This window comes from Phoca vitulina, unplaced genomic scaffold, assembly GCF_004348235.1.
Source record: "Phoca vitulina isolate PV1807 unplaced genomic scaffold, GSC_HSeal_1.0 scaffold33, whole genome shotgun sequence".
In the NCBI taxonomy this organism is placed as follows: domain Eukaryota; kingdom Metazoa; phylum Chordata; class Mammalia; order Carnivora; family Phocidae; genus Phoca; species Phoca vitulina.
In genome coordinates, this window is record NW_022589736.1 from 23545943 (window position 1) to 23570950 (window position 25008).

At 38.3% G+C, this 25008-nt stretch overlaps 1 protein-coding gene across 1 annotated transcript in view; it reads left to right on the forward strand.

The window, feature by feature from the left end:
- ARMC3 (armadillo repeat containing 3) overlaps positions 1–25008 on the forward strand; it is a 90833-nt gene that overhangs the window by 37994 nt on the left and 27831 nt on the right. Inside the window, exons 9-11 of the mRNA XM_032426041.1 lie at positions 6178–6330; positions 6423–6528; positions 24054–24303. Of these exons, the coding sequence (XP_032281932.1) occupies positions 6178–6330; positions 6423–6528; positions 24054–24303 (509 nt within the window). The remainder of the gene's footprint in view (positions 1–6177; positions 6331–6422; positions 6529–24053; positions 24304–25008) is intronic.

Sequence of the window (25008 nt, forward strand, 5' to 3'; positions counted from 1 at the left end):
TGGTAAAAGGGGTGCCTGGCTGGCTCAGTTGGTGGAGCATTGCAACTCTTGATCCTCAGGGTCATGAGTTTGAGCCCCATGTTGGGTGTAGAGATTATAAATAAACTTTAAAATAAATAAATACATTAATTAATTAATTAATAGAAATTATGGTAAAACACACATAGTATTAAGTTTACTGTCTTAACCAATTTTAAGCTCAGTGGCATTGAAGTACATTCACGTTTTTGTGCTACCATCGCCAACATCCGTCTCCAGAACTCTTTTCATCTTGCCAAAGAGACACCCTGTACCTGTGGAACAACGAACTCCCCATTTCTCCCTCCTTGCAGTCCCTGACAGCCACCATCCTCTCTGTCTCTATGATTTTGACTATTTTAAGTCCTTATATAGGTGGAACCATACAATATTTGTCCTTTTGTGACTAGCTTGTTTCACTTTGCGTGACTTATTCTCAGGTTCATCCATGTTCTAGCGTACCTCAGAATTTCCTTCCTTTTTAAGGCTGACTAGTGTTCCATAGTATCGTATATATCACATTTTGTTGATCTATTTGTCTATTAATGGACACTTGGGTTGCTTCCACTTTTTGGCTACTGTGAATAATGCTGCTATGAACATGCATATACAAATAGCTTTTCAAGACCCTGCATTCAGTTCTTTGGTTATACTGACTGGACTTGTTGGATCATATGGTAATTCTGTGTTAAATATGTTGAGGAGCTGACATAACGTTTTCCTAGCAGCTGCACCATTTTACATTCCCATCAACAGGACACAAGGGTTCCAATTTCTCTACATTCTCACCAATACTTGCTATTTGTTTATTTAGTTAGTTAGTCAATAGCCATGCTAATGAGTATGAGGTGGTATTTCATTGTGTTTTGGTTTGTACTTCTCTAATTATTAGTGATGTTGAGCATTTTTTCCATGATCTATTGTCCATTTGTTTCTCTTCTTTGGAAAAAATATCTACTTAAATCCTTTGCCCATTTTTTAACCAGGTTGGTTTTTTTTGTTTGTTTTGTTGTTGTTGTTGTTGTTATTGAGTTGTAGGAGTTCTTTATACTGTGGGTAGTAACTCCTTATCAGATGTATGATTTGCAAATATTTTCCCCCATTCCATGGGTTGCCTTTTCACTCTATTGATTGTGTCCTTTGATACAGTTTTTAATTCTGATGTAATCCAATTTATTTTTTCTTTTGTTTCCTGTACTTTTGGTGTTATATCCAAAAAATCATTAACAAATCTGACATCAGGAAAATTTTCCCGTTTTTGTCTAAGCATTTTATAGTTTTATCTCTAATGTTTAGGTCTTTGATCCATTTTGAGTTGTTTTTGTATATGGTGTAAGTTAAGGATCCAACTTCCTTCTTTTGCAAGTGGAAATCCAGTTTCCTAGCACCATTTGTTGAAATCCATTCTTTATTTGTAATACAAAGAAACTCAACCAGATAGTCTTTAAATTCCATCTGGCACTTTATGTTTTATGAATCTACTTCCTTATGTTAGTTCTAAAATGACTATATTCCAGTTCCAAATTGTGTCTCCTCACTATTTTAGAATCAAATGACTAAATCTGTATTTATTACATCTATGTCATTTGTGATTTTTTTCATGTTCCCTTTAACCACCGTTTCTCCAGACTGAAGAATCTATATTTTACTTAGTCTTTCCCCATATGTCACGTCTGTAGGCTATCCTATAATCATCCTCTTACTTTTTCTGGACTTTCTCTTGTTCACAATACCCTCTTTGAAGTAGGGTGATATGTATTATGAACAGCATTTTAAAAACATGCACCGTCATTTTATGTAATATAAAGATTTGGTTATCTTATGATTATTTTCAATTTCAGTTTTATGAAGCAAGTATCTTAATCAGCCTTTTGACCATGTCAGCAAACTGAGCCAACACTTCGAGGGAAAGACCTACAGTGAACCCCAGATCCCATTTCTCCATCAGGACCCAGAGTTCAAAGTCTTCCATTTTAAATTCTAACATTTTTTGATTTGTAGTTAAAAAAATGCAAATTTTGCTTTGGAAATAATATTGCATTTTCACTGAGGTCTAAGAAATAATCAGTGTATACTAGTCTTCTATGAAATCTTGAAAAGGTATGTTCTTTGCTTACTACTTAACAAATATTTATTCTATGCATGCTATATGCAAGGCACTATTCTAGAAGATAAAGGTAAGCAATGAATAAAATAAGTGGATAAATATTTGTTGAATAGAAAAAAGATGTATTTCCAGTGGAATGTAGAGTTTGATATTTGCCTTTTAGCTCAGCTTTCTAAATTACATTGTACAGTTTTTGTCATCCTTATTTTTTATCTATTCTTTGATCTATCACAGAAGAAGAGTGGTATGTTAGAAGTTTCTCACTATGTTATTTCTGTTGATTTTTTCTTGTAATTTTATTTTAACTAACTGCTTTATTTAATGTTATTTTATATCCATTATTGATTTTTTAAAAAAAACTCATTTAATTGATTTTTAGCTTTAAATTCTAATTTGATATTAAGATTGCCATTTATCATCAGATATGGTCTTGGCAAAAACCAGCTCTGTAATCTCCAGATAGTTTAAATAAAGAGACAAATGAAGGGACTACTTTCCAAAGTACAGTTAGGGTTAAGGGAACAAACAACGGATGGTGAGATCCCCACAGATTAGCAATATCTTATCTCCATCCCTTAACCTTAAGCATGTGACTTCTGCTTCTACCATTCTGCCAAAATAGTCCTTGTAGAATTTGGCATTAACTTCCCAGCTCCTAAATCTTACAGACATGTCATTTAGCTGATTATTCTCTTCTATTTATTTATTTACCTCCTTATGCTGTTTACATAGCCAGATCAACAATAACCACCTCCTCTTCCCTGCCTCCATTCTATACTGTGCTTTATTTTCAACCCCTAAATATTTCTTGTCTACCCCTTCTTATATCAACTCTTGCCTGCCTTGACTTCTCTCTGCCAGACCTAGCCAGATCTATCATGCTTTATTTTATATTAATTAGTAACAATGGTAAACTCTAAAAACTTAACAAGGATTCACAAAGTTATCTCCTAATATTTCTGTATTGAAAATACATAGTTGTGAATTTTCAAAATAATTTTCCACAGTTAGAAAACCCTAGAAGAGAGCACAGGCAGTAATTTCTCTGACATAGGCCGTAGCAACATTTTTCTGGATATGTCTCCTGAGGCAAGGAAAACAAAAGCAAAAATAAACTATTGGGACTACCTCAAAATAGAAAGCTTCTGCACAGGGAAGGAAGCAATCAGCAAGACTAAGAGACAACCTACCAAATGAGAGAAGCTATTTGCCCTGTTAGAAAACTCCATTCATAAGCAGATTTTAACAAATACTGCTCTTTATCCTGTTATTAAGAATAATGTAACCATCAGTATTCATTTATAACATTTTTTTTTTTACTTTCCATCATCATCAAACATTTTTTGTAGATTAGGTAATGCATTGTCATTGCATGTCAAAAACACAGTTGAAACACACAAACACATAACACACAACCTTGAAGTTTTGTTTGTTGAGTACTTTTTAACCTGCGTCCCCACCCCACCATAGAAAGCCCAGACCAGTATGCCTTTGACCTGGCACCAGGAGGAGGAAGGTGTTAATTACCACGTTGCCATGAGGTTTATGAACTGGCATTAACATCTCAGCAGGAGCAAAGGTGGTACAATAGCAACTTCTGAGAGTGGGTGAAGAAAGCATCATTACAAGCAGATTTATTTCCAGTTACAAAACCTCATGCTTTTTATTTTAGTGATACTGCACAAATGTTATTTTTAAAGGACATTACTCTATTAGTTGCATAATTACCTTGCCATCTTTATTATCTGTGTAATTAAAATATAAATACTTCTTGGTGTAGCAATTCAATGAAGGTACTTGGTTAATATGTTAATTCATCTTTTAAATCCATTATAGCCACACTGCAGTCAGCACTTTTGAGGTTTGGTGAACACAGCTGGATTTTGAGAACACTCCCAGCAGGGTTGAGAAACTAATTGCCCACAGTATTTAGATTATTTTGAAAAATCTTTCCAATAATGGCATATATACTGTTTTTTGAATGCAAAAACTGCATTACAACTGCATACTCCAAAGTTAGTCTTTACAAATTAATTCTTTTGGCCGATTTCCCTGGTAGAACTTACTCTCAGACTGTTCTGTTTAGTGAAGTTAATTTAGAGCTTGAGATTCAGGGAAGTCTTAATTATAAATCTAAGCAATTTAGGTCAGAGACTCTAGAAAACTTTCAGATCTTGTTTATTCAGGGATTACTAATCAGGACTACATATATTTTAAAACATTTCAGAAGCCACATAGTTGAGATTTAACTATTAATCGCAACATTTTTATAGAACAGTTCTGACCTGACTGAATCCTAATTTTAAATGAAAGGAGCAAGGGATTAAAATGATAGGATTACAGGACATGGTTCATAATTGGTTTAAGACAAATGAACAGAAGTGGTAGTAATTTAGCTGGTGCCAGTTATGATCAGATTGCAGTGTATCCAATGAACAAAGGCCAAAAATGTTTGCAAAGGTGGTGGCATCTCAATGTGATTCTGCTTCTGTGAGTGGGGCAATTTAAAAAACTCATTGTTGGAAGAAGATAGAAATCGTGTATTAACTTTAAAGTGGAAAACCAGTTTCGATAACTTCTCAGAATATTCCTGGAAAAACAAGTTAATTACAGTATATGTAAGTAATGAATTACTTCCACATGCGGATGTTATGTATGACCTAAATTAGTATCAGCAGTTTTTGCAGAGATTTTTATTCTAACAGAATAGTCTCTTATGTATATCAACATCCTAAGAGCCTGTATCATACATTCTTCTGTTTTAATCAAGTAAATTGAGTTTATGAAGGTCAATTCATGGAGAATCAACCCTAAGACAAAGTTTTTTGAAGGAACTGTAAATAAATTAGCAAAGAATTATTTGTAAGCTGTTGCTTTTCAAACTAGTCTCTGGTACCTCTTATGGCATTAAAATTGAGTTTGGTTAATGTACCTTTTTTCGAGACCATGTCTTTAATAAATAGTAACTTATTTAGAATTGACTATAGAACACAGAACAAAAAATTAGGTTTTAATGTTCTAATTTAGTTTAATGTAGTGTTTGCTTAGTATAGTAATGAGGTTGTCATTTATTTAAAAAATGAAACAAAATCAAGAGAAAAACATTAGGGAACAAAGAGAACATTAAAAATACTTGGGTTTTTCATTTAGTGTTCTATGATGGAGTGAATATGGTACGTACTTAGAGTCATAATTTTATTTGTTTTCAAATAAAGAAACTCATGCTAATGTATGTTTAGATTATATTGATGGTAATTTAGCAATTAAATATTTAATTTTTGCTACAACAGCATGTATTATAACGAGGTAAAAAATGAATATGATTTTTTGATATAAGATTATAAATACTTAAGACTTGGGATCATACTCTATTACTCCTTTTTCACTTTCTCCTCTCCTCTCTTTTTCTCTCAAGCATCCAGCATGCCAGTTTGTACACCTTAGGCATTCTTCAAATATTGAGTTTTGTATTTAAAGTGAACATCAAATCAACAGGGTTTTGTCCTTAGTGCGAAGAAAGCATTGTGAACACGGCACCATGCCAGGCCCCATGATTGGCGTTAAATAAGTTCTCTCTAAATCTGAAACTTGCCTTTTTCTTATTATAGAATTGTCATTTTTTTAAAGATTTATTTATTTATTTTAGAGAGACAGAGAGCATGAGCAGGAGGAACAGAGGGAGAGGGAGAGAGAATCTCAAGCAAATTCCGCGCTGAGCGCAGAGCCTGATGCGGGGCTCAATCTCACAACCCTGAGATCATGACCTGAGCTGAAACCAAGAGTCAGAGGCTTAACTGACGAGGCTTAACACCCAGGCACCCCTAGAATTTTCTTTGCTGCGTTATTCATATCGTATTAGGGAAAAAATTCCAATATCCATAAGTCATTTTGCATAATCACTGTGTTCTAAAGGTTAAACAGGTATATATTTTGTTTAGTTTTAAAGCTAAGAAATAGTTTGAATTCCTGTTATATTTTAGATGAGGAAGTAGTTACCCTTGCACAGTTTTTGCAGCAACATTCTGATTTTTTTTCCTTTTGGTTTATGCAAGCTGAAAATAGAAAACTCTTTCACGAACAAGAGGTCGAAAAATGCCTTGTGGCCCTTTTGGGTTCTGAAAATGACGGAACGAAAATTGCTGCCTCCCAAGCTATTTCAGTGATGTGTGAGAATTCAGGCAGCAAAGAATTTTTCAATAATCAGGGTAAGCAGACCAGACAGACCCATTTTTAGGCCACCAAACTGTCGTTTACCTGGATGTTTATAGACCCACATCTTCCCTTTCGGTTTCTGCAGGGATTCCACAGTTAATTCAGTTGCTCAGGAGTGACAGTGAAGAAGTAAGGGAAGCCGCGGCCCTCGCCCTAGCTAATCTGACCACATGCAACACGGCGAATGCAAAGTGAGTACCAGACAACGCAACACTGCCTCGTTTGGGGCCACCCAACAGTCCAACATGTTCTGACTGTAATATTTTGGCTTTCAAGGCAGTGTACATATTCTGTCAGCTGTTCTATCTTGGATTATTCCTCAGAAACCCTCTCGTGTGGAAGATTCCAGAACAAACAGAACTGGAGAGTGCTGGAAATATTAAAGACAACTTTATATAAACCTTTGATACATCTAGAAAAAATTTAAAAGATCCATTTTAAAACGACATGAACATTAGGCAAATCTAGAAACATTTTAAAAAGTCAATCTGAAACAACATATTATGGGTAAATACTATGAGGAAAGATTGGAAAGGAATGCCCTCTGCATTCCAAACACTGTGGTACATGATCTGTATTCGTTATAAATTTTAATTATCTAGATAATCTGTCAACAAATGAGAAAACCGAGGCTCTGCAATTTACCTAATTTTCCTGGGTATACAAATTTATTAAAATATCTGAGCTGGAAATTAAACCCAGGTCTGCTGGCCTCCAGAATCTATGTTCTTTTCTCTACAGAAGACCACCTTATAAAAGAGTGAGAATTTCTTGAAGGCAACTTTCGTAAATAAAATAATTATTTCCCCTCCCTATATCTCATTTGGTATGCTTATTAGTCAGGATTCTCTAGAGAAACAGAACCGATAGGACATAATATACATAGACATGGAGGTTTATTATAGGAATTGGCTTATGTGATTATGAAGGCCAAGAAGTTTCATGATCTGCCATCTGCAAACTGGGGAACCAGGAAAGATGGTGGTATAATTTAGTCCGAGTTTGACGGCCTGAGAGCCAGGGGAGCCAGTGTCCCAGGGCAGGAAAAGATGAATGTCTCAGCTTAGGCAGAGAGCAAGTTTACCTTTCCACTTTCTTTGTTCTATTTGGACCCTCAATGGATTAGGTGATGCCCACCCACTTTGGTGAGAGCAACCTTTACTCAGTCTACTGATTCAAATGCTAACCTCTTCCAGAAACACCTTCACAGACACACTCAAAAATAATGTTTTACCAGCTACCTGGATATTGTTTTGCCCAGTCAAGTTGACACATAAAGTCCACCATCACAATATGTAAGTTATTAACTTTCGTGTATTATTCCTTTGTGGCATTGTGGCTAAAATTACTCTTTTTTAACTTGAAATAAATCTTCCTCCACCTCCCTCATATACTTAATCTATTTCTTACCCTTTCCTTCCCTTTCACTCCTCCCACACAAATATTTTACAAGTCCTTAATGCAATGACTAAAAATCTAACAATGCCTGATTCAAATTCAGCCAAAATGTATAAGCATCAGAACAAAATTGTGTTCCTTTAAAAGCTACAATCTTTGACACGGTAATTTCCAAAATTCAGGGTCATCATCATCTATATGAAAGCACACAAATTTCTAGAATATTGAGTCATAGTAAGTAGCAATTTGAAAATAGCTTATTTAGTGATTGTTCCAGTATCGTCGGGCCGGTGCTAAAGTCTTATCAGTGACACTAAAACTCTTCTATCTCAGGTGCATTTAGATTTATATATTACCTAAAACACTTTAACAGGCCTCCAGAGTGTATAGACATCGTAATTTGATGTGAGTTTGCCTGGCTTATATCATCTCACAGTTTTATATAAAATCATAGAAAATTAGGATGTTAAGTAGCTTCTAAAAGAGGCTGCCTCCAGATTTTCTCTTGCAATTTAATCATCTATTTCACAGAATTTTGTCATCTGACTCTAGGTTCCATTTTGTGAACATAGAAAGGTCAATTAACACTAAATGATGCCACACATCTCTATTTTTGTAATTTATTTTTTTATAAATTTTCAATTGCAGTTATTTAATCTATTATATATTGTCCTTTCTGATTTTTTTGTTTTTCAATTTGTGTTTGGTATGGAAAATGGGACATGAATAAAAGCGGTTTTATGGATGTCTTTTGAGGCCTGTATAGTTTTTACTTTGGACTTTTGAGCTAAAAGATATTGAAAATAAATATTTCTGAGAAGGAGATGGAGTCAGATTTGACATGTTTGCACCAAATGCTGAAGACTGGAGTTGACAAAGATTCTATAGTCAATCAAAAGGAATGAAAACAAGTAAGCCACATTGTCTATCCTTCTAGCAAGCCTCTTAGAGTATTAATTAGAACCACAACAGAAGAGACAGCAACCATGACTGATTATTTTTAATAAGAAGTGTTTTCTACTCAGATCATCTTTAAAAACATATTAGCTTAAACTCAGCATTGGTGAGTATTTCTAGCATTACATTTTAGAAGCGGGACCTTAGATCACCTTTCCTAGCTGTGGGATAGGGGTTGGGGGGCTGAGTCACGGCTCTGCTGCTGGGGTGGTGGGACTAGGGGATAGAAAGAATGTTGCTTTTCTGCCACACCTAAGTGGTAAAAGAAGGCAAAAAACCAGAGTTAATGTCTTCCAGGTGCACTGGGTAGCTGTTGAGGTACCTGATAATTGCTAGCCTAATTTAAAAAAAAAAAATTGCAGCTAAGCACTGTGAATACTAATTTTGTTTGTTAGAAGACAACCCTCCGACATTCATATCCCTATATGCCTAAAATGGATTTCTAATTCTTTTTTTTTTTTAAGATTTTATTTATTTATTTGACAGAGATAGAGTGAGAGAGAGGGAACGCAAGCAGGGGGAGTGGGAGAGGGAGAAGCAGTCTTCCTGCGGAGCAGGGAGCCTGATGTGAGGCTCGATCCCAGGACCCTGGGATCATGGCCCCAGCCGAAGGCAGATGCTTAACCGACTGAGTCACCAAGGCGCCCTGGATTTTTAATTCTTAAAGCCAGGGCACCTTCTGGAGTTGGAGGCCCATTTCATGAAATGAATGTTCTCTGGTGTGTTATGATTACATTTAATGCTGATATAATTTCCTTTATGTAACAACAGATTTTTGCCTGGCAAGTTGTGGGTAAATTAAAATTTTCTAAGTTGAAAAAAAGAACAAAAACGGGGCACCTGGGTGGCTCAGTCGTTAAACGTCTGCCTTCGGCTCAGGTCATAGTCCCAGGGTCCTGCGATCAAGGCCCGCATCAGGCTCCCTGCTCAGCGGGAAGCCTGCTTCTCCCTCTCCCACTCCCCCTGCTTGTGTTCCCTCTCTCGCTGTGTCTCTCTCTGTCAAATAAGGAAATAAAATCTTAAAAAAAAAATAAGTTGAAGGAAAAAAAATCAACCAAAGGAAGGAAAAATATACTTTGTGGTGACTCTTTTTGTGAAATTGATAAATGCTTTTAAAAAACAAAATATTTTTACAGTCTAAAAATAGAATTTTATACAAATTTGTAATCTAAAATACCTGTATTCAGATGTTCACACATCTTGCTTTCTTAAGAGAGAAAACACACTCATATGCAATAGAATGGTAAGATGATGAGCAATTTTGGTAGCAGTGATAAATAAATAGCCAGACCACCCATACCCGTTTCAACTTTAATTATAAATATCACCTTAATTGGTGCCAAAAGATTTTGCCTCACTGGTATTCTCTGGGAATGAGGCTTCCTGGATGCTCAAGTTTTCCGTATATTTGAAAATTCTTTATAATCAACAAAGCTTTTTAAAGTTTGTAATGCATGTGAATTAAAATACTCTAAAATCCTTCCCTCCAACTTTCGAAGCTGATCATACTGTTATTAGACTTTTGGGGGAGGGTTATGGTCACCATTTTGAGTTGATGGCCACCGTGTGCTCCGTGGTGGTATCAGCGCCCTGCAGGGAGGGTGGACGGCTGCTGCACCATGAGGGTGACCTTCCGGCTTCAGTGCCTCTTGGATGTTGATGCATCTTGTCGACTCCTCATTGGCAAGCTGTCAGTATCAATTTTCACTGCTGTCTGTAGATCTGATTGGCAGGACTGATCCTGCCAAAATTCTCTTCAAATGCCTTCCTTTTGGTCAGTTAAAAGCTTGGATATCAGGTAACCAAGCTTTATCAAATTTTATATAAAGCCATAAGTGAAGGCCTGAGACCTCTTCTCTAAGTGGTTTTGGTCCTCAGAGACCATTTCTTCCTCCTTCCTTTCTCTCTTCCTCCCTCCCTCCCTCCCTTTTTTCCTTCCTTCTTTCCTTCCTTTCCTCCCTTCCTTCCTTCCTTCTTTTTTCTTTCTTTCTTTCTGATAGTGCTCATGTATATTATGGATATATGAAGTTTCCAGGTATTTGAGTTATAGACAATTGAGACTGTACTTAAAAAACAATAAATCTGACAGACACACATTCCTTTGCTCACAAATAAGCAGATGTTGGGGAGTAAAATGATGAAAAGTAAAGTAGATCACAAAATCTGTTCTGGAAATACGTACAACTTCCAGTAGTATTTTGCCTCAGGCCTTATGGATGGACCAGTCTCTGTGCATGGAATGTTCTTCTAACCCCAGAATGCCCATGGCTCACTCGTCCTTCAAGTCTGTTCAAATGTCACCTTTTTTTTTTTTTTTTAAGATTTTATTTATTTATTTGACACAGAGAGAGAGACAGCGAGAGAGGGAACACAAGCAGGGGTAGTGGGAGAGGGAGGAGCAGGCTTCCCGCCGAGCAGGGAGCCCGATGTGGGGCTCGATCCCAGGACCCTGGGATCATGACCTGAGCCGAAGGCAGACACTTAACGACTGAGCCACCCAGGTGCCCCCAAATGTCACCTTCTTAAAGAGACCCACCATGACCACATTGTTTACTGTTGCACCCACACACACTTTTTCTCAAACCTCTTTCCCTGCTGCCCCTTTTCCATCGCACTTATGATTTTCTAACATACTGTGTAACTCACTCATTATGTTTGTTATTTATTTTCTGTCCCCAACCCTCCTCTGACCAGCACCCATGAAGGAAGTGCCTTTGTCTGTTTAATTCGCTGATGCCTACCAAGCATCTAGAATAGTGCCCACTGCAGAGTAGGCATTTGGGGGAAGTGGACTTACCCAAAATACAATGGAAAGCAACAGGACAGTGAAAAAACAGGTCTGTCTGACATCAACCAGTGCCCGTAACTTCAAACAGAAAGCGATCATCTCTATTGTTTTGTGTGTTCACTTTTACATAATTGGAATCACAGAAGCAGCCATGGAAACACACCTCTGAGAGTTTTCTAGTCATACTTCTCATTCTTTATTATCTTCAGGGTAAAAATCACTTAAAGTGGATAAAAACATGGTAAGGCCACAAACACAAATAAAAATAACAGTTTGGAGGTGTAGGAAAAAAGGACAAGAACAGCCAGATTGATTGATTCATTCATTCATTTATTTTAAGATTTTATTTATTTATTTGTCAGAGAGAGAGAACAAGCATAAGCAGGGGAAGCAGTGGGCAGAGGGAGAAGCAGGCTCCCCGCTGAGCAAGGAGCCAGAAGTGGGACTCAATCCCAGGACCCTGGGATCATGACCTGAGCCGAAGGCAGACGCTTAACCGACTGAGCCACGCAGGTGTCCCAACCAGATTCACTTATTTAAAGTGATAGAGGAGAAAGAAAAGTAAAATTATTTTTTAAGTGAATAAATAAAAAGTGAGAAGGCTAAGACAACCCCATAGGAAAAAATAAGTGAAAATAGAAACCAAAGAGCAATAATGAATTTTTATATAAAAATGTAACCCATTGGGGTGGCTGGGTGACTCTGTCAGTTAAGCGTCCAAATCTTGGTTTTGGCTCGGGTCATGATCTCAGGGTGGTGGGATCGAGCCCTGCATCAGGCTCTGCTCTCAGCAAGGAGCCTGCTTAAAGAGTCTCTCCCTCTCTCTCTGCTCCTACCCGCCCCCCACCCCCCCACCCCACCCCCCGCCGGGGCTCACATGCATGTGCCCTCTTTCTCCCTAAAAATAAATAATCTTAAAAAAAATGTAACCCCCTTAGTTACTCTGGACACTGTTACCCTTTCTTGGTTCACTGCTAATCTTTCTGACAATTCTCAATTTATAATACTTTTTGGAAAGGAGAAAGTTGTTGATTTTTGATACAGGAAATACCATTTCAGCGAAATTTCATGTGATATTTACCTTGTACTCTTCTATCCAATTATTCATATCAAAGCTGTACATTATTTATGCAAATACCGAGAGAAATATTCTTGGTTGACATTCTTCTGAGGGGCAGATTCTACATATTATAGGAGTATTTTAAACTGTTAATTTATAACATCACTGCCATCTGTTGGATCTGATCAGAATTAGAGTTTCTGAGTTGTCCTAAGAATTAAAAAGAGTTCTGTGGTTTTCATTTTCCTTGCCAACACTAAGTAAATTTTGGCTATTAGTAAACTATGAAAAGATTAGAAAATAGTATGGTTGGTGACTACATAGTTCTCAAAAGATAGTTATTTTAGGAAATAAGACAATGAATAAAATAAAAACATAAAAAGTAATAATACAATTAATACCCATAGATAAGTAAATACAAACTGTGGTTTTGCTGTAGAAAATACATAATCAAGTCTCTATTGTTTATTCATAAATCATACTAACTCCTGATTCTTCATACTTATTCCATGTTCTCTCCATGAACAACTGGGTGATTTTGCCCAAGCTTAGAGACCTTCTAATCTCCATTTCTTTGTTTTTTATTTTTTATTTCTTATACCCCTTCTTCGCTTTCCGCAACAGCAGTGAGTTAAGTAAGTTCTAAATGACAGCACATATAGTGGTTACTTAAACAAACAAAAAGTTGATTGCTGGGCCACTGCAGGCCTTCATAATACCAGAGACAAAGCTGCTCTTCTTCTTTCTTCTTTCTTCTTCTTCTTCTTCAAGATTTTATTCATTTACTTAGAGAGAGAGAGAACACAAGTGGGGAGAAGAGGGGGAAGCAGGTTCCCCGCTGAGCAGTGAGCCCAACATGGGGCTCGATCCCAGGACCCCGGGACCATGACCTGAGCCGAGGGCAGACACTTAACTGACTGAGCCACCTAGGGGCCCCTAGAGACAAAGCTCTTTTGTAGGGACCCATCTGCTATTGTGTGACCTATGGTCAGGACCACAAAAAAGGAAATGAGGAGATGAGTAAGGAGTATACCTCAAAGGGATTCCAGAAAGAGACACAATGCCCCCAAATTATATGGATGTGTGTTTGAGTACTTTGGAAACTTTTGAATGTTCTTTATTATTTGTGGATAACCTGTCATTTTGTATTATCAGTATTAATATTTCTCTTCACTAACGTAGAAATAAAGCATTGACTGAATAGTAGAATTATTCATGGTGTACCATGCCTAAGAAAGCCACGTAAGGCGTAGAGAAACCATTTGAAAGGTGTGCCATGTACAGAACTTTATACAGCACTTCAAGAAAAGGCAGGACTTCATCTGTTCACCATGACCCAACTCCCTATCGGTCATTGGGCATTGTCCGGGGAGAGCCTGACCATAAGTCATTTCTTGGAATGTTAAATCTCTCTAGTATTGTATAGAAAGCACTTCTCAAAGCTTTTTTTTTTTTTTTTTCCCGTTCTCACCCCATTAAATAGAGTTGGGGGAAGGTAATATATTTGTATATTTATTTCTACAAGTATTTCTTTTAATTTGTAGACTTAAATATATAGACTAATGCAATGTCTTAGAATTGGCTATATTATGCACTCGAAGCTATTGTGCACCCAACGAGGACAGTCACTTTGAAGGAGAAAAAAAACAGTCTCCCCTAAAGTTGGCAAAACACCACAAGCTTCACTTCCATCTCTGTTCCTCTATGGGAAGAGATGGGATGTATGGCTTTGAGATGGCCAAGAGTCGTGTAATCTCACCCTTTGAAAATAAATTTTACCGTCTGTTCTAGAACATACTTCTTGGCCAGTTCACACATATACACTTAGAGTAAGTAATCTTGTCACTTTGAATACTTTGCTATTAAAGAAACATCGACTGTAGAACTAATCCACTGTGATTTACAAAATTAAAATGCAGTCTCATGAAAAATGCAAACTCATGTAACAGGCTTGATGTATCGGTTGGACTTCAGAATGCCAAAGCTGTACAGTTATTGTCTTTGTTGCGTAAGGGTTTTTCACCAGGAAAATGTTTCCAGAGCTCTGTTTTCACTGCTGTGAAGGGAACTGTGTCTTCATACTGACCCCTAGTGGTCATTAAGAAGGAAGTTGGGGGAGGGGCAAAAAAGGCAATGGAAAGATTGCTCTGAATTTTAATGAAAGGCACAATAATTTAATTTGAAACACTCTCTGGTGCATCTAAAATAATATTTTAAAACATTGTTAAAATATTGTCATCTCGTAAGCATTTCATTGTGTTGCTTTTGAAGAAAGAATATTCTCCTGCTAAATGTGTGTTAATAGATGCTTACATTTGTCTTTGGTCCCTTTTAAGGTGCAGTCACTTTAAAATGTTTTGACACATTCATTGTTCTGGTGACTGAATATCTGCTGTGCTATATAACCATATAGGATTAATAGCATATGCTTGGACAGCATTAGTTAATCTCATGGTTATTGTAGTCTCTCTAGAGCTGATTTTTTGCTCTTGACTTTGTATAATAGAAAAGATTATTTTGTTTTAAAATTCTTATTAGTATCACTTTGCTGTAAGATGCTACCTCCTTTGAATTAGAATGCTCACAATGTGAGCATCCTACAAGATAACTGAGTTAGTTTCATAACCTTTTAGGAAATTCAGTTTTGTATAAGGATGTTTTAAACTTTTGTATTAAGGATGATATCTCAAAGAATTTAAAGTGTTTATTTACTATTTTAAAAGGCTTCTGAAGTTAATAGATCAAATAAATGGGAAGAGTCTTTGTGGTAAACTTAAAATTGATTCTTGTATTATTTCCATCCAAGTTTACTGAATGGATATTTTTCATTTCTACCTGTTAGCACCTTGATTCCTTCTCCGCCTGAGAGAATGTTGTTGTAACACAGGCTGTAGTAGGTTGGAAAAATCATACTGGATTTGAAGAAAGATATACAGTGAAAAGCTGGATATTACAATAAAACAGGTTGATTCCATATCTCCATTTTGTGTTAGTTGTTGCCTAGTCGACCTTCACAGTTTAAAATTTATTGGCTACTAGTTTCGTGAGGCTGTGGGGATCCCATGAAATGTTCAATTAGAAAATTGTCTGTGCTGCTTTTATTACCCAGAGAGCAGACACTGACATTTGCATATTCTTATCTTAAAGTTTCTGGTACCCCTTTCAGGTTTGATTTCTTTTTTTTTTTTTTTTTAAGATTTTATTTATTTATTTGACAGAAAGAGAGACAGCGAGAGAGGGAACACAAGCAGGGGGAGTGGGAGAGGGAGGAGCAGGCTTCCCGCGGAGCAGGGAGCCCGATGTGGGGCTCGATCACAGGACCCTGGGATCATGACCTGAGCTGAAGGCAGACGCTTCACGACTGAGCCACCCAGGCGCCCTCAGGTTTGATTTCTAACATTATTGATTTTCATAGAAAATTTTCAAATTATTGTGTGATTTTTTTTTCTCACACTGTCACTTTGAAGCAGTACTTAAAACCTACAAAAATTCCATTTTTACTCATCCTTGACTTTTTATATTAGTCATTTTCTGTGATTTTTTTTTCCTCTCTGGAAATGACATTTATTACTCACTGGCTGCACCTAAATGGGAAAGACTTGGGTGGGACTCCCGAGGAAACTGTCACAGCTCTAGCCCTGCAGGTGTTGGAGGTTTGACCACTTCGCTGAAAAGTTGTCTGAAAATGAAAATTTCATACACACATGCAAATTTGGAAATACGATATTTTTCCATGGTCCAAAAAATCGAGATAGGATATAGGAAAATCTCTGCCTCGTGGCTCACTGAATATAGCAGATGGTGGTGATGGTGAGAACTGGCGTGTGTGGGCCAGGCTTTGAGCTAGATACTTGAAATGGAATATATTATTAAATCCTCGAAGCAGTCCCATGAGGCAGGGATAATTGTTAGGTCCACTTTGCGGATGAGGAAACAGAGGAACAGTCTTTGCCCAGGGTCATGGCAGCGGGGTGGACACACCCCGAGGTAGTCCGCTATGCACAACCATAGGGAGTTTGTGGGAGTTGAAACTCCTAGTCTCCACTCCTGCAACTTTTCTCTCTCTCTGCCTCCTGCTTAGTATCTGAGTCTGAACTTCTCCAGATCTTCACCAAAATGCTTTTCTTTGCTTTCCTGATCTCTGAATCCAGACTGGCCTGCCCAGGGCTCCTGGAACTCCAGTCGGCCCCTCCGGAGGGGTGAATCTTCATTTCCTCCTTTCCTTCCTAAATAATAAGGACCACTCCATTCCTCCCAGCTTCCTTTCTGTTATCCTTCCTCTCCTTCCCCCTCCTTCTGTAAGGAGAATAAGGAAAAGGGAAAAAATATATCCATTGGTTAGTAAGAATTTCCCACTATGCTGTATATCAAACTGGCCTGCCTCATTTCTCATTCCCTGGATTTTTTTTTTTTTCTAGAAAACACCACACTTTTTAAAGCTTCAGAGAGGGATGATTGTAAAAAAGGTTATAGACTAAAAGTCAGACCACCAGTGTTTTAATCCTGTGTTGGTTGATTGACTTGCCTCACGAGCAAGTCTTAGTCTCTCTAAATGTTATCTTTCTTAACTACAGAACAAAGAAAAGCGAGCCTAGATTATCTGTTATATTTTGTGCATCTGAGTAACTACCTCTAGCCAGTATCATAGGGAGTCTTGAGCACAACTTCCACTAGGAACTAGTTGGGATCACTCTTTACCACTTTTATCATTTTATCTCAGAGGTGAAGGCAGTTAAGAGTTTAGGTTTCTTTTGTAACTCTTTCTCCATTTCTTGGGGGTTCTTTATGTCTAGGCACTGTTCTAGGCTGCAGGGATACTGTGGGGAGCACATCGAAGGTTCCATCAGACTGCTGTCATGAAACCTACATTTCGCACAGGGAGTCGGACCATAGGGAGTAATTTTAAGAAGGTAATTTGAGAAGAGATAACAGTATCAATTAAATAAAGCAGCACAATGTCCTAGAGAGGAGCATGCGTGACACCGGGTTGTGAAAGGGGTCAGGGAGGATGACATAAAGCTCGTCCAAGACAGCCTCTCCAAAGAGGGGACATTAGAGCTGACGAGAATAAGGCAGCCGGGCAAGTGCCAGGGGTTTTGATGTGCTGTTGCAAGAAAGCATGCGGCGTCCTTACTATTTAGTGAAGAAAATAAACAATGGTACCTCTAATTACTTTGGGATTGCGTCACTTGTCACATGCAGATACGTAAATAGACTGATTTCCAGGCTAAACAGAAACATTCAGTAACTGCAAAAGCCATTTATTATGAGTATTCCAACACCTTGACCAATATTCCTATTTTATCGGGAGACAAGTCAGCCATGTAACATGAAGACGGTTGTTCTTTCCTGATGGCAGCTAGTTAATTATTGGCAGGCATTCCAGCTCTCAAAACAGAAGGTGGTATGTATGGAAGTGAAGGATTGTGATTGAGCAGATAGGTCAGTAAGGATTCCATGTCACTTGTAAGAAAATTACATTTGATCTCCCTAGACTTTGACTGACTGCCTCATAATTGGTAACAAAAACCTGCACGCTGTTTGTGGAGGTGCTGGGTTAGCAAGGACTAGTTAGTCTCTTCGCAACTGGCCGCGCTCTCTTTAGAAACCATGATGTCATAGCAACCGTAGCAGAAGAGCACACTCTGAAAGTCTCAAAATTATGCCACTGAGATACATCAATATGAGGGAAACAATTAGGTCACATACTTTAAAAAAACATTTTTTTTTTGCATTCTCCCTATTTTGCAATAGGATGTAAAACTGCATGCAATTGTTTTCCTGGCTGGGTTTTCCTTTAATAATTACATGCTACTTAAAAAACCCTTCATTTTAAGCATTTGCCTACAGTTAATTGTGATCCTCTCCCTTAACTACTGATCAGCTTCTTTAAATAATATTTCTTTCACAGGAGAAAATTCTCTTGGCTACTTTTGTCAGCCGTGGAGTTCGGCCAGAGTTGGGGGCCAACATCCCATTCTTCTGCCACTGTGGGGCTGGCGGCAGGGTCATGGTTGTTTTGGATGTAGTCAGAAATTGATCAATTTAACGAACACACTCGACTTCTTGGATCATTACTTTTGTTGAAAAATTGGCTGGAACGAGAGTCAGGAATCCTGTCACAGCATTCCAAATCTGGCTGTGACAACCAGTAGACCCGTTTATCATCCCGGCCAGCGCCCCAGCCCCACGCACCTGTGTAGGCTCACGGGCAGCTGACAAGGCTCACACGTGCGCCCCCCGCGCCCGCTGCCTGAGCACCTCTTCTGACCACTTGCAGCGAGTCTGCTGCCAGTATGTCTTCCTTGGTGTGACAAACCTCGCCGAGACATATGAAAAGTCATGCTGGTGGGAATGGTTGTAATCACTGTTAACAAACAAGGTTCTGATTGCCAATATTACCATCTGTTCCATCGGGTTCCACATATTACCCTGTATGTGGGCTCTGTTAAACAGATTTCTGTACTGCCCAAGGTCACCCTTGATTCATGTAACCAGCCTTTGCAGATGGGGTAAATGTGAACCTCCGAAGTGCAACAAAGGTTTTCTGAGAAGTACCAAATAAGTGTCATCTGATGACGCGACCCAAATAGAGTCGACCGTGTCTGCAAAGACAAAATAGGGACATCCTTTGGTATATAAAGGACATATCCCTAAGACGTGGTCTAAAGTGCAAGATGTCATTCCCTAAACTCTGTATAAAAATTGCTTCACTAAATAAATAGGGAAGTGTTGGGGATGGGGAGAGCAGCTGTAGGTGCTACAAGCAGAGATCTCAATTGTGTTGGGCCCTATGCCTTCTTGCAAATGTAAAGCTGAACTGGGTATTTTTCCCTCACCCTCTCTCGACTCCTACTGAGGTTTTCTTCATCGCTCCCCTTGAGTGGAGTCAAGTCAATTTAAATATATTGATCTTCTCAGCACCGGGGATATGAATGAGACTCAAGCCCTGCCTCTAAGAAGTGGGGACCAGGTGTAGACATAGCAAAAGGAAGGTGTGAGTAAAAAGGAGAGGTGGGGATGGACAAGAATGACCGCACAGGAAGGGGCAGTTGAGCGGCTTTTGAAGGGTGAGCTACAGTTCCCTGGGGAAAGGGGTGTGGACAGGTAGGGCCGGGACTTTTGGGCAGAGAAAACGTGAATGCAAAGACACACTCACATGAAATCACATAGTATTTTCAGCGAGCTGTAAACAGACACTATGTGTGCACAGTCATTGTATTTTTCCTTAACCACGTTCTTAGTGCCCCTGCTGTAAGTGCTTTTTCATTGTGGGTCTCAGGGATTTAACCAAAAAGCTTTGTGGTAAACTCCTTTCCACAACAAGCTTCTATAACATAGTATTTCAAGATTGTTGCCGTTCTGTGTGACCATTTGTGCCAAAACATCATTTTAAAAAACGTATATATGTTTAGCAAACAAATGATCTTGAGCTCATGGGGAAAAGAGACCTGGTATCTAGTTTGAGGGTCAAGATATGCTTCCTTGAGGAAGAGGCATTTGTGCTGAGCTTGGCAAGGTGAGTGGGAATTATCCGGGGGAAGAGTTCATCAGGAAGTAAGAACCGCAGGCGTATGGGAATACCCAGAGGTAAGCCAGAGCCTGGCCTGTTGCAGGTCGCAGAGAGGCCCAGAGCACAAAGCCACAGGGAGAGGTGAGGGGGCGTGTGCTGGTGGGGGAGGCAGGTGGGCTCGTGCAGGGCCTTGGAGGCCATGTGGTAAATTTAGGGCTTCACCCTGAGCAATGGGAAACCAGAAACATTTTAAGGAAGGGAGAAATCTGATGATGTGTATGATGTATATAATAATCTGATTATTATTTTAAAAGATCACGTTAGCTAAAAGTTGGAGAAAGAATCGGTGGGGGGGGGGGGGGGGGGGGGTCTGGTCTGGAGAGACCTGTTAGAAGAGCACATCAATTCACAAGGGATTAATGAACTGGATTAGATAGGAGAGATGGAGCTGGAGACAAGAGAGAGATTGGAGAAATAGGGAAGCGGAAAAGAGTTAGGACTTGGTAATAAATTGGATACACATGACGTGCCGAACTTCACTTCTGTTTACATATATCAAATGATATAAACAGATGTTTTTATACTTTACCATATTTGGGTTTTAGTTAGTTTTTTGAACTCTTACTTGATTAAACTCCAACTGATGGAGGTTCACGATAGTAAGAATCACAATATTTTCAGATTATCATGATGACATATGGCCCTATAATTCTGGATTTTGTAACAAAGCAGTTTGACTTCTGTCCCGTTCATTTGGATAATGCCATACTATCTAGGAAACGGAAATGTGTTTTTAAAATATGACAGGCTCCAGCCTGTGTACATATCAGATACAGGGAAAAATAAAACAGAATGTCTTGGGTTTGAAACACAAAATTAATGCAGTTCTTTTTTTAAAAAAAAATGTAAATTCTGTGCTCTATTTCTAGAATGAAATTAGGTTTTCTTAGGTAAGAATAATAGCTTGATTTTTTTCCACCATAATAACTTAATCTTGGTTATGCTTTTCACACCTAACTAGACTGCACACAGCACATTATGGGCAGGTATGTACACACAATGCAAATTGTTCTCCCAGCTGCACACGTACGATTTGTCTTTTGGTGCTGGCGGTTATGTTCAATTTAGTAAAAGCTGTATTCCACTGTGTACTAGAATCTTCGGTTCCTTAACCAGCTAGGATTTTATGTACTTCTCTTTACTGGTTCATAAAAAGCACAGAAAAGAGCAGAAGGCAGAGATAGAAATGAATCAAGGCAAAATATGCCTTTGTCCAGGAGAGAGGAGGAAGCAAACCCAAGCACCAAAGCTGTGAGCAGAGGCGCATCTGATGAAAATTCGGTATCTCGCAGCCCTTTTTTTTTTTTTTTAATAAATAAGATAAACTGAAATGACAAAGTGGGATCCTATGTATTCACTTAAATTTTCCAGAAAACCCCTGAAACATACAAAAGACACAGACCTGGAGAATGTACTAGTATGCACTTACCTATAATACTTGTAGTTTCTGTCACGGTTACAATGAAACACCTCCACTGTGTTCTCCTCCCTGATTCTCCAGGATGTTTTGAAAGGTGAACCTTGTCAAAGGAAAAATCACTAAGTGACAAAAGGCATCGTGCCTTCTAACTGAGGAATGTTTGCAATGATTACAAACTACAGAGTATTTTGGTTGAAGGGACCAATTGCGTTCAGTGCCTGAAAAATAAGTCAAAGAAATAAAATTATTTTTGAGCAGGTTTACGTCTCATATTAATTAGAAAATATGCATAATTTAAAATTCTTGCTGGCAGTTTTAAAAAATTCAATATTTCCACTCTAAGTAAAAATACGAGAAGTTTCTGAGAAACTAATACACTAGAGCCTCCAAATTTTTCCTTACTCATACGGTCAAATGACCACCGTTTGATTAATGGTAGGAGAGAATTAAAAGTAAAAGTAAGATTATCTTAAGAGTGTTTATTTTGTCCTCTAGGAAAGGAGAGCAAGTTCTGGCCCTCCAGCTATCATAGTGAGATGCAGGCCCTTCTTACCAATATTTTTATAGAAACAAATTCTGCTTACGTGTCATCTAACCAAATTTTAAAGGGATGCCTTCCTAGGAAAGGAATGGGAGACACCACAAGAAGGATTAAATATATACCAAGGACTAGGTTATGGGAAGATATGGAACCAAACTCTGATTTTGCCTTCATATCAATACAGTGTGTTTTCTGGACGGATTTATTCAAAACAGGGTGGGAGGTGCCTTCAGGGTTAACACCAATGGAGCCCAGCATTCCCCAGAGTGGCCGCCTTCGTCATTTCATTCCTTCCCAGCTGCTGTTGTTCAGTCCACTTCAGAGCTACTCTGAGTGACAATCACAGCTTCCTTTCTCCTCCGGGACACTTCATTTACATTGTGCCCTCTCTCGGACAGTTGTGATAACCTCTGTTTTTGAGATTGTCACTTCTCCTTCACAATCAGCAAATTTAAGTGACTACCAAATTAAATTTAATTATCAGAATATTCATCAGAATACAGGGTGATGGGCTGAATCATATAGTCTCACTTGTTGTTTTCAGTTTTGGTTCTTAATATGATCTTAAGTGGAAAAAAATGTGTCAGATATAAACCTTAAAGGGATGTTCATATTATTGGAGTCTCAGGTATGTTTTTTTATTGTCTTGATTACCTCTATTCCCATGATGATATAAATGGGTTTTTAACACAGAGTTTGGGGTCTTCCTTTGAAACTAAGATGCTCTGTATAATCTTATGGCTTGGAACATCTCTTATTTGAAAGAATTCCAAATATTAAAGAACATAATTAAATCATCTTCCTCTTGTTAAAATGATACCCTTTTTTATTTTCACTACTTTATGAGCTTTTTAAGTGATTAGAAAGCAAGGACTATAGAAAGTATGGCGTTCTTTTTTTTTTTTTTTAAGATTTTATTTATTTATTTGACAGAGACAGATACAGCGAGAGAGGGAACACAAGGGGGGGGGGGGGGAGAGGGAGAAGCAGGCTTCCCACAGAGCAGGGAGCCCAATGTGGGGCCCGTTCCCAGGACCCCGGGATCATGACCTGAGCCGAAGGCAGATGCTTAACGACTGAGCCACCCAGGCGCCCCAGTATGGCGTTCTTAAAAAGAGGTGTAGGCTTATTACTTGTGAGACTATTAATATATTTTATGGATAATCGTGGTCTTTTTATAGCAGAAATAGGAAATTTAACAACTGAATATGCCTACATTACTAAAACTAGTTATTATGTCAATATTAGGACTTTGATCTTTGATGTTTAATTTGTAAAAGCAGCATTTATCTCCAAAATGTTTTGCTGGCTTCAAATGTGTTAACCTCTGCCTACAATTAACAACCTCCTTTAAAAATGGGGAGGATGAGCTAAAGAGTTTTAACTTAAACCAGGAGCATCTCCCACTCACTCATTTCCCCTATTTAAAGTCTTGTTTTCCTAGGGCCACTTGGGTGGCTCAGTTGGGTTAAACATCTGACTTTTGATTTTGGCTCAGGGCCTGAGCTCAGGGTTGTGAGATCGAGCCCCAGGTCAGGCTCCATGCCCAGATTAAGATTAAGGTTCTCTCTCTTAAAAAATAAATAAATAAGCTAAAATAAAATAAAAATAAAGCTCTGTTTTCCTACTGGTTGAGAATATCTTAATCCGCTTTCTTTGAATAGAATTCCTGTCTTGTAAGTACCGCTGAGTTAAAAAAAATGAACAGCTGTAGGAGAGTTTCTAAGAAGTCATGCATTTTTCTATAACTACAAGCTGTAGAAGTAAGAAAAGGGTTATTTAAATTCATTCTCAACTGACATTTTCCCAGACTCCACTTACATCACTAGCACATCAAGTCTGGGTTCATTGCATTGTAAATTAATTTCTTTCTAAAACCGTATTTATGTACTCATTTGTTTAATAAGCTCCGTTGTATACTCCAAAGACAATTTCTTGAACTCGGATGAATGACATTCATTTCTCCTCCATTTACCCAGTGCTGCTGCTGAAGCTGATGGTATTGATCCATTAATAAACATGCTGTCCAGTAAACGAGATGGAGCCATTTCCAACGCTGCTACAGTATTAGCGAACATGGCAATGCAGGAGCCCCTGCGTGTGAGCATACAGAACCACGATGTCATGCACGCCCTCATCAGCCCGCTCCGGTCTGCAAACACGACCGTGCAGAGCAAAGCGGCTCTCGTGGTGGCTGCAACCGCATGCGATGTTGAGGCCCGGACAGAGGTGAGAGCTTTTATAACGTCTGTTCTCTTATTTTTCTGGTCCCTACCTCTGGGTGGATTAATTTGAAACATTTTCAAGTGTTTGAACCTACCCATCATTTAGAGCCTTCGAAATCGGTGCAACACTTCAACCATGGACTCTGGGTGATAATAATGTGTCAGTGTATGTTCATCAGTTGTAACAAATGTACCAATCCGGCAACGGATGTTGATAATGGGAAAGCTGCTCGTGTGTGGGGGCAGGGAGTAGGGGAAATCTCTGTACCTGCTGCTCAGTTTTGCTGTGAACCTAAAACTACTCTAAAAAATTAAATTATTAAATTGGTGCAACATTTGGAAAAGAAATTGGCATTACCTAGCAAAGAAGAGCATGTCCTATAATCCGGTATAATCCAGCAGTTCTGTTTCTAAGTTATACAGCTAAAACAGTCTCTTGCCTCTGTGCACCAGATGCATTGTTTATAATATCTAAACAACTGGAAACACACCAATTGCCTAGTATTTTAAGAGAATGGGTAAATAAATTTGTGGTATATTCATAAAATGGAGTTTCACATCCGTGAAAATGAATGAACTATAGCTACAGACATCAACAGAGAGGAATCTCAAGCCATGCTGAGCAAAATCAAATTGCAGAAGAATACAACTTCTGATTCTGTTTATGTAGCACTCGAAAGTATACAAATCTAAGCAATATATTGTTTAG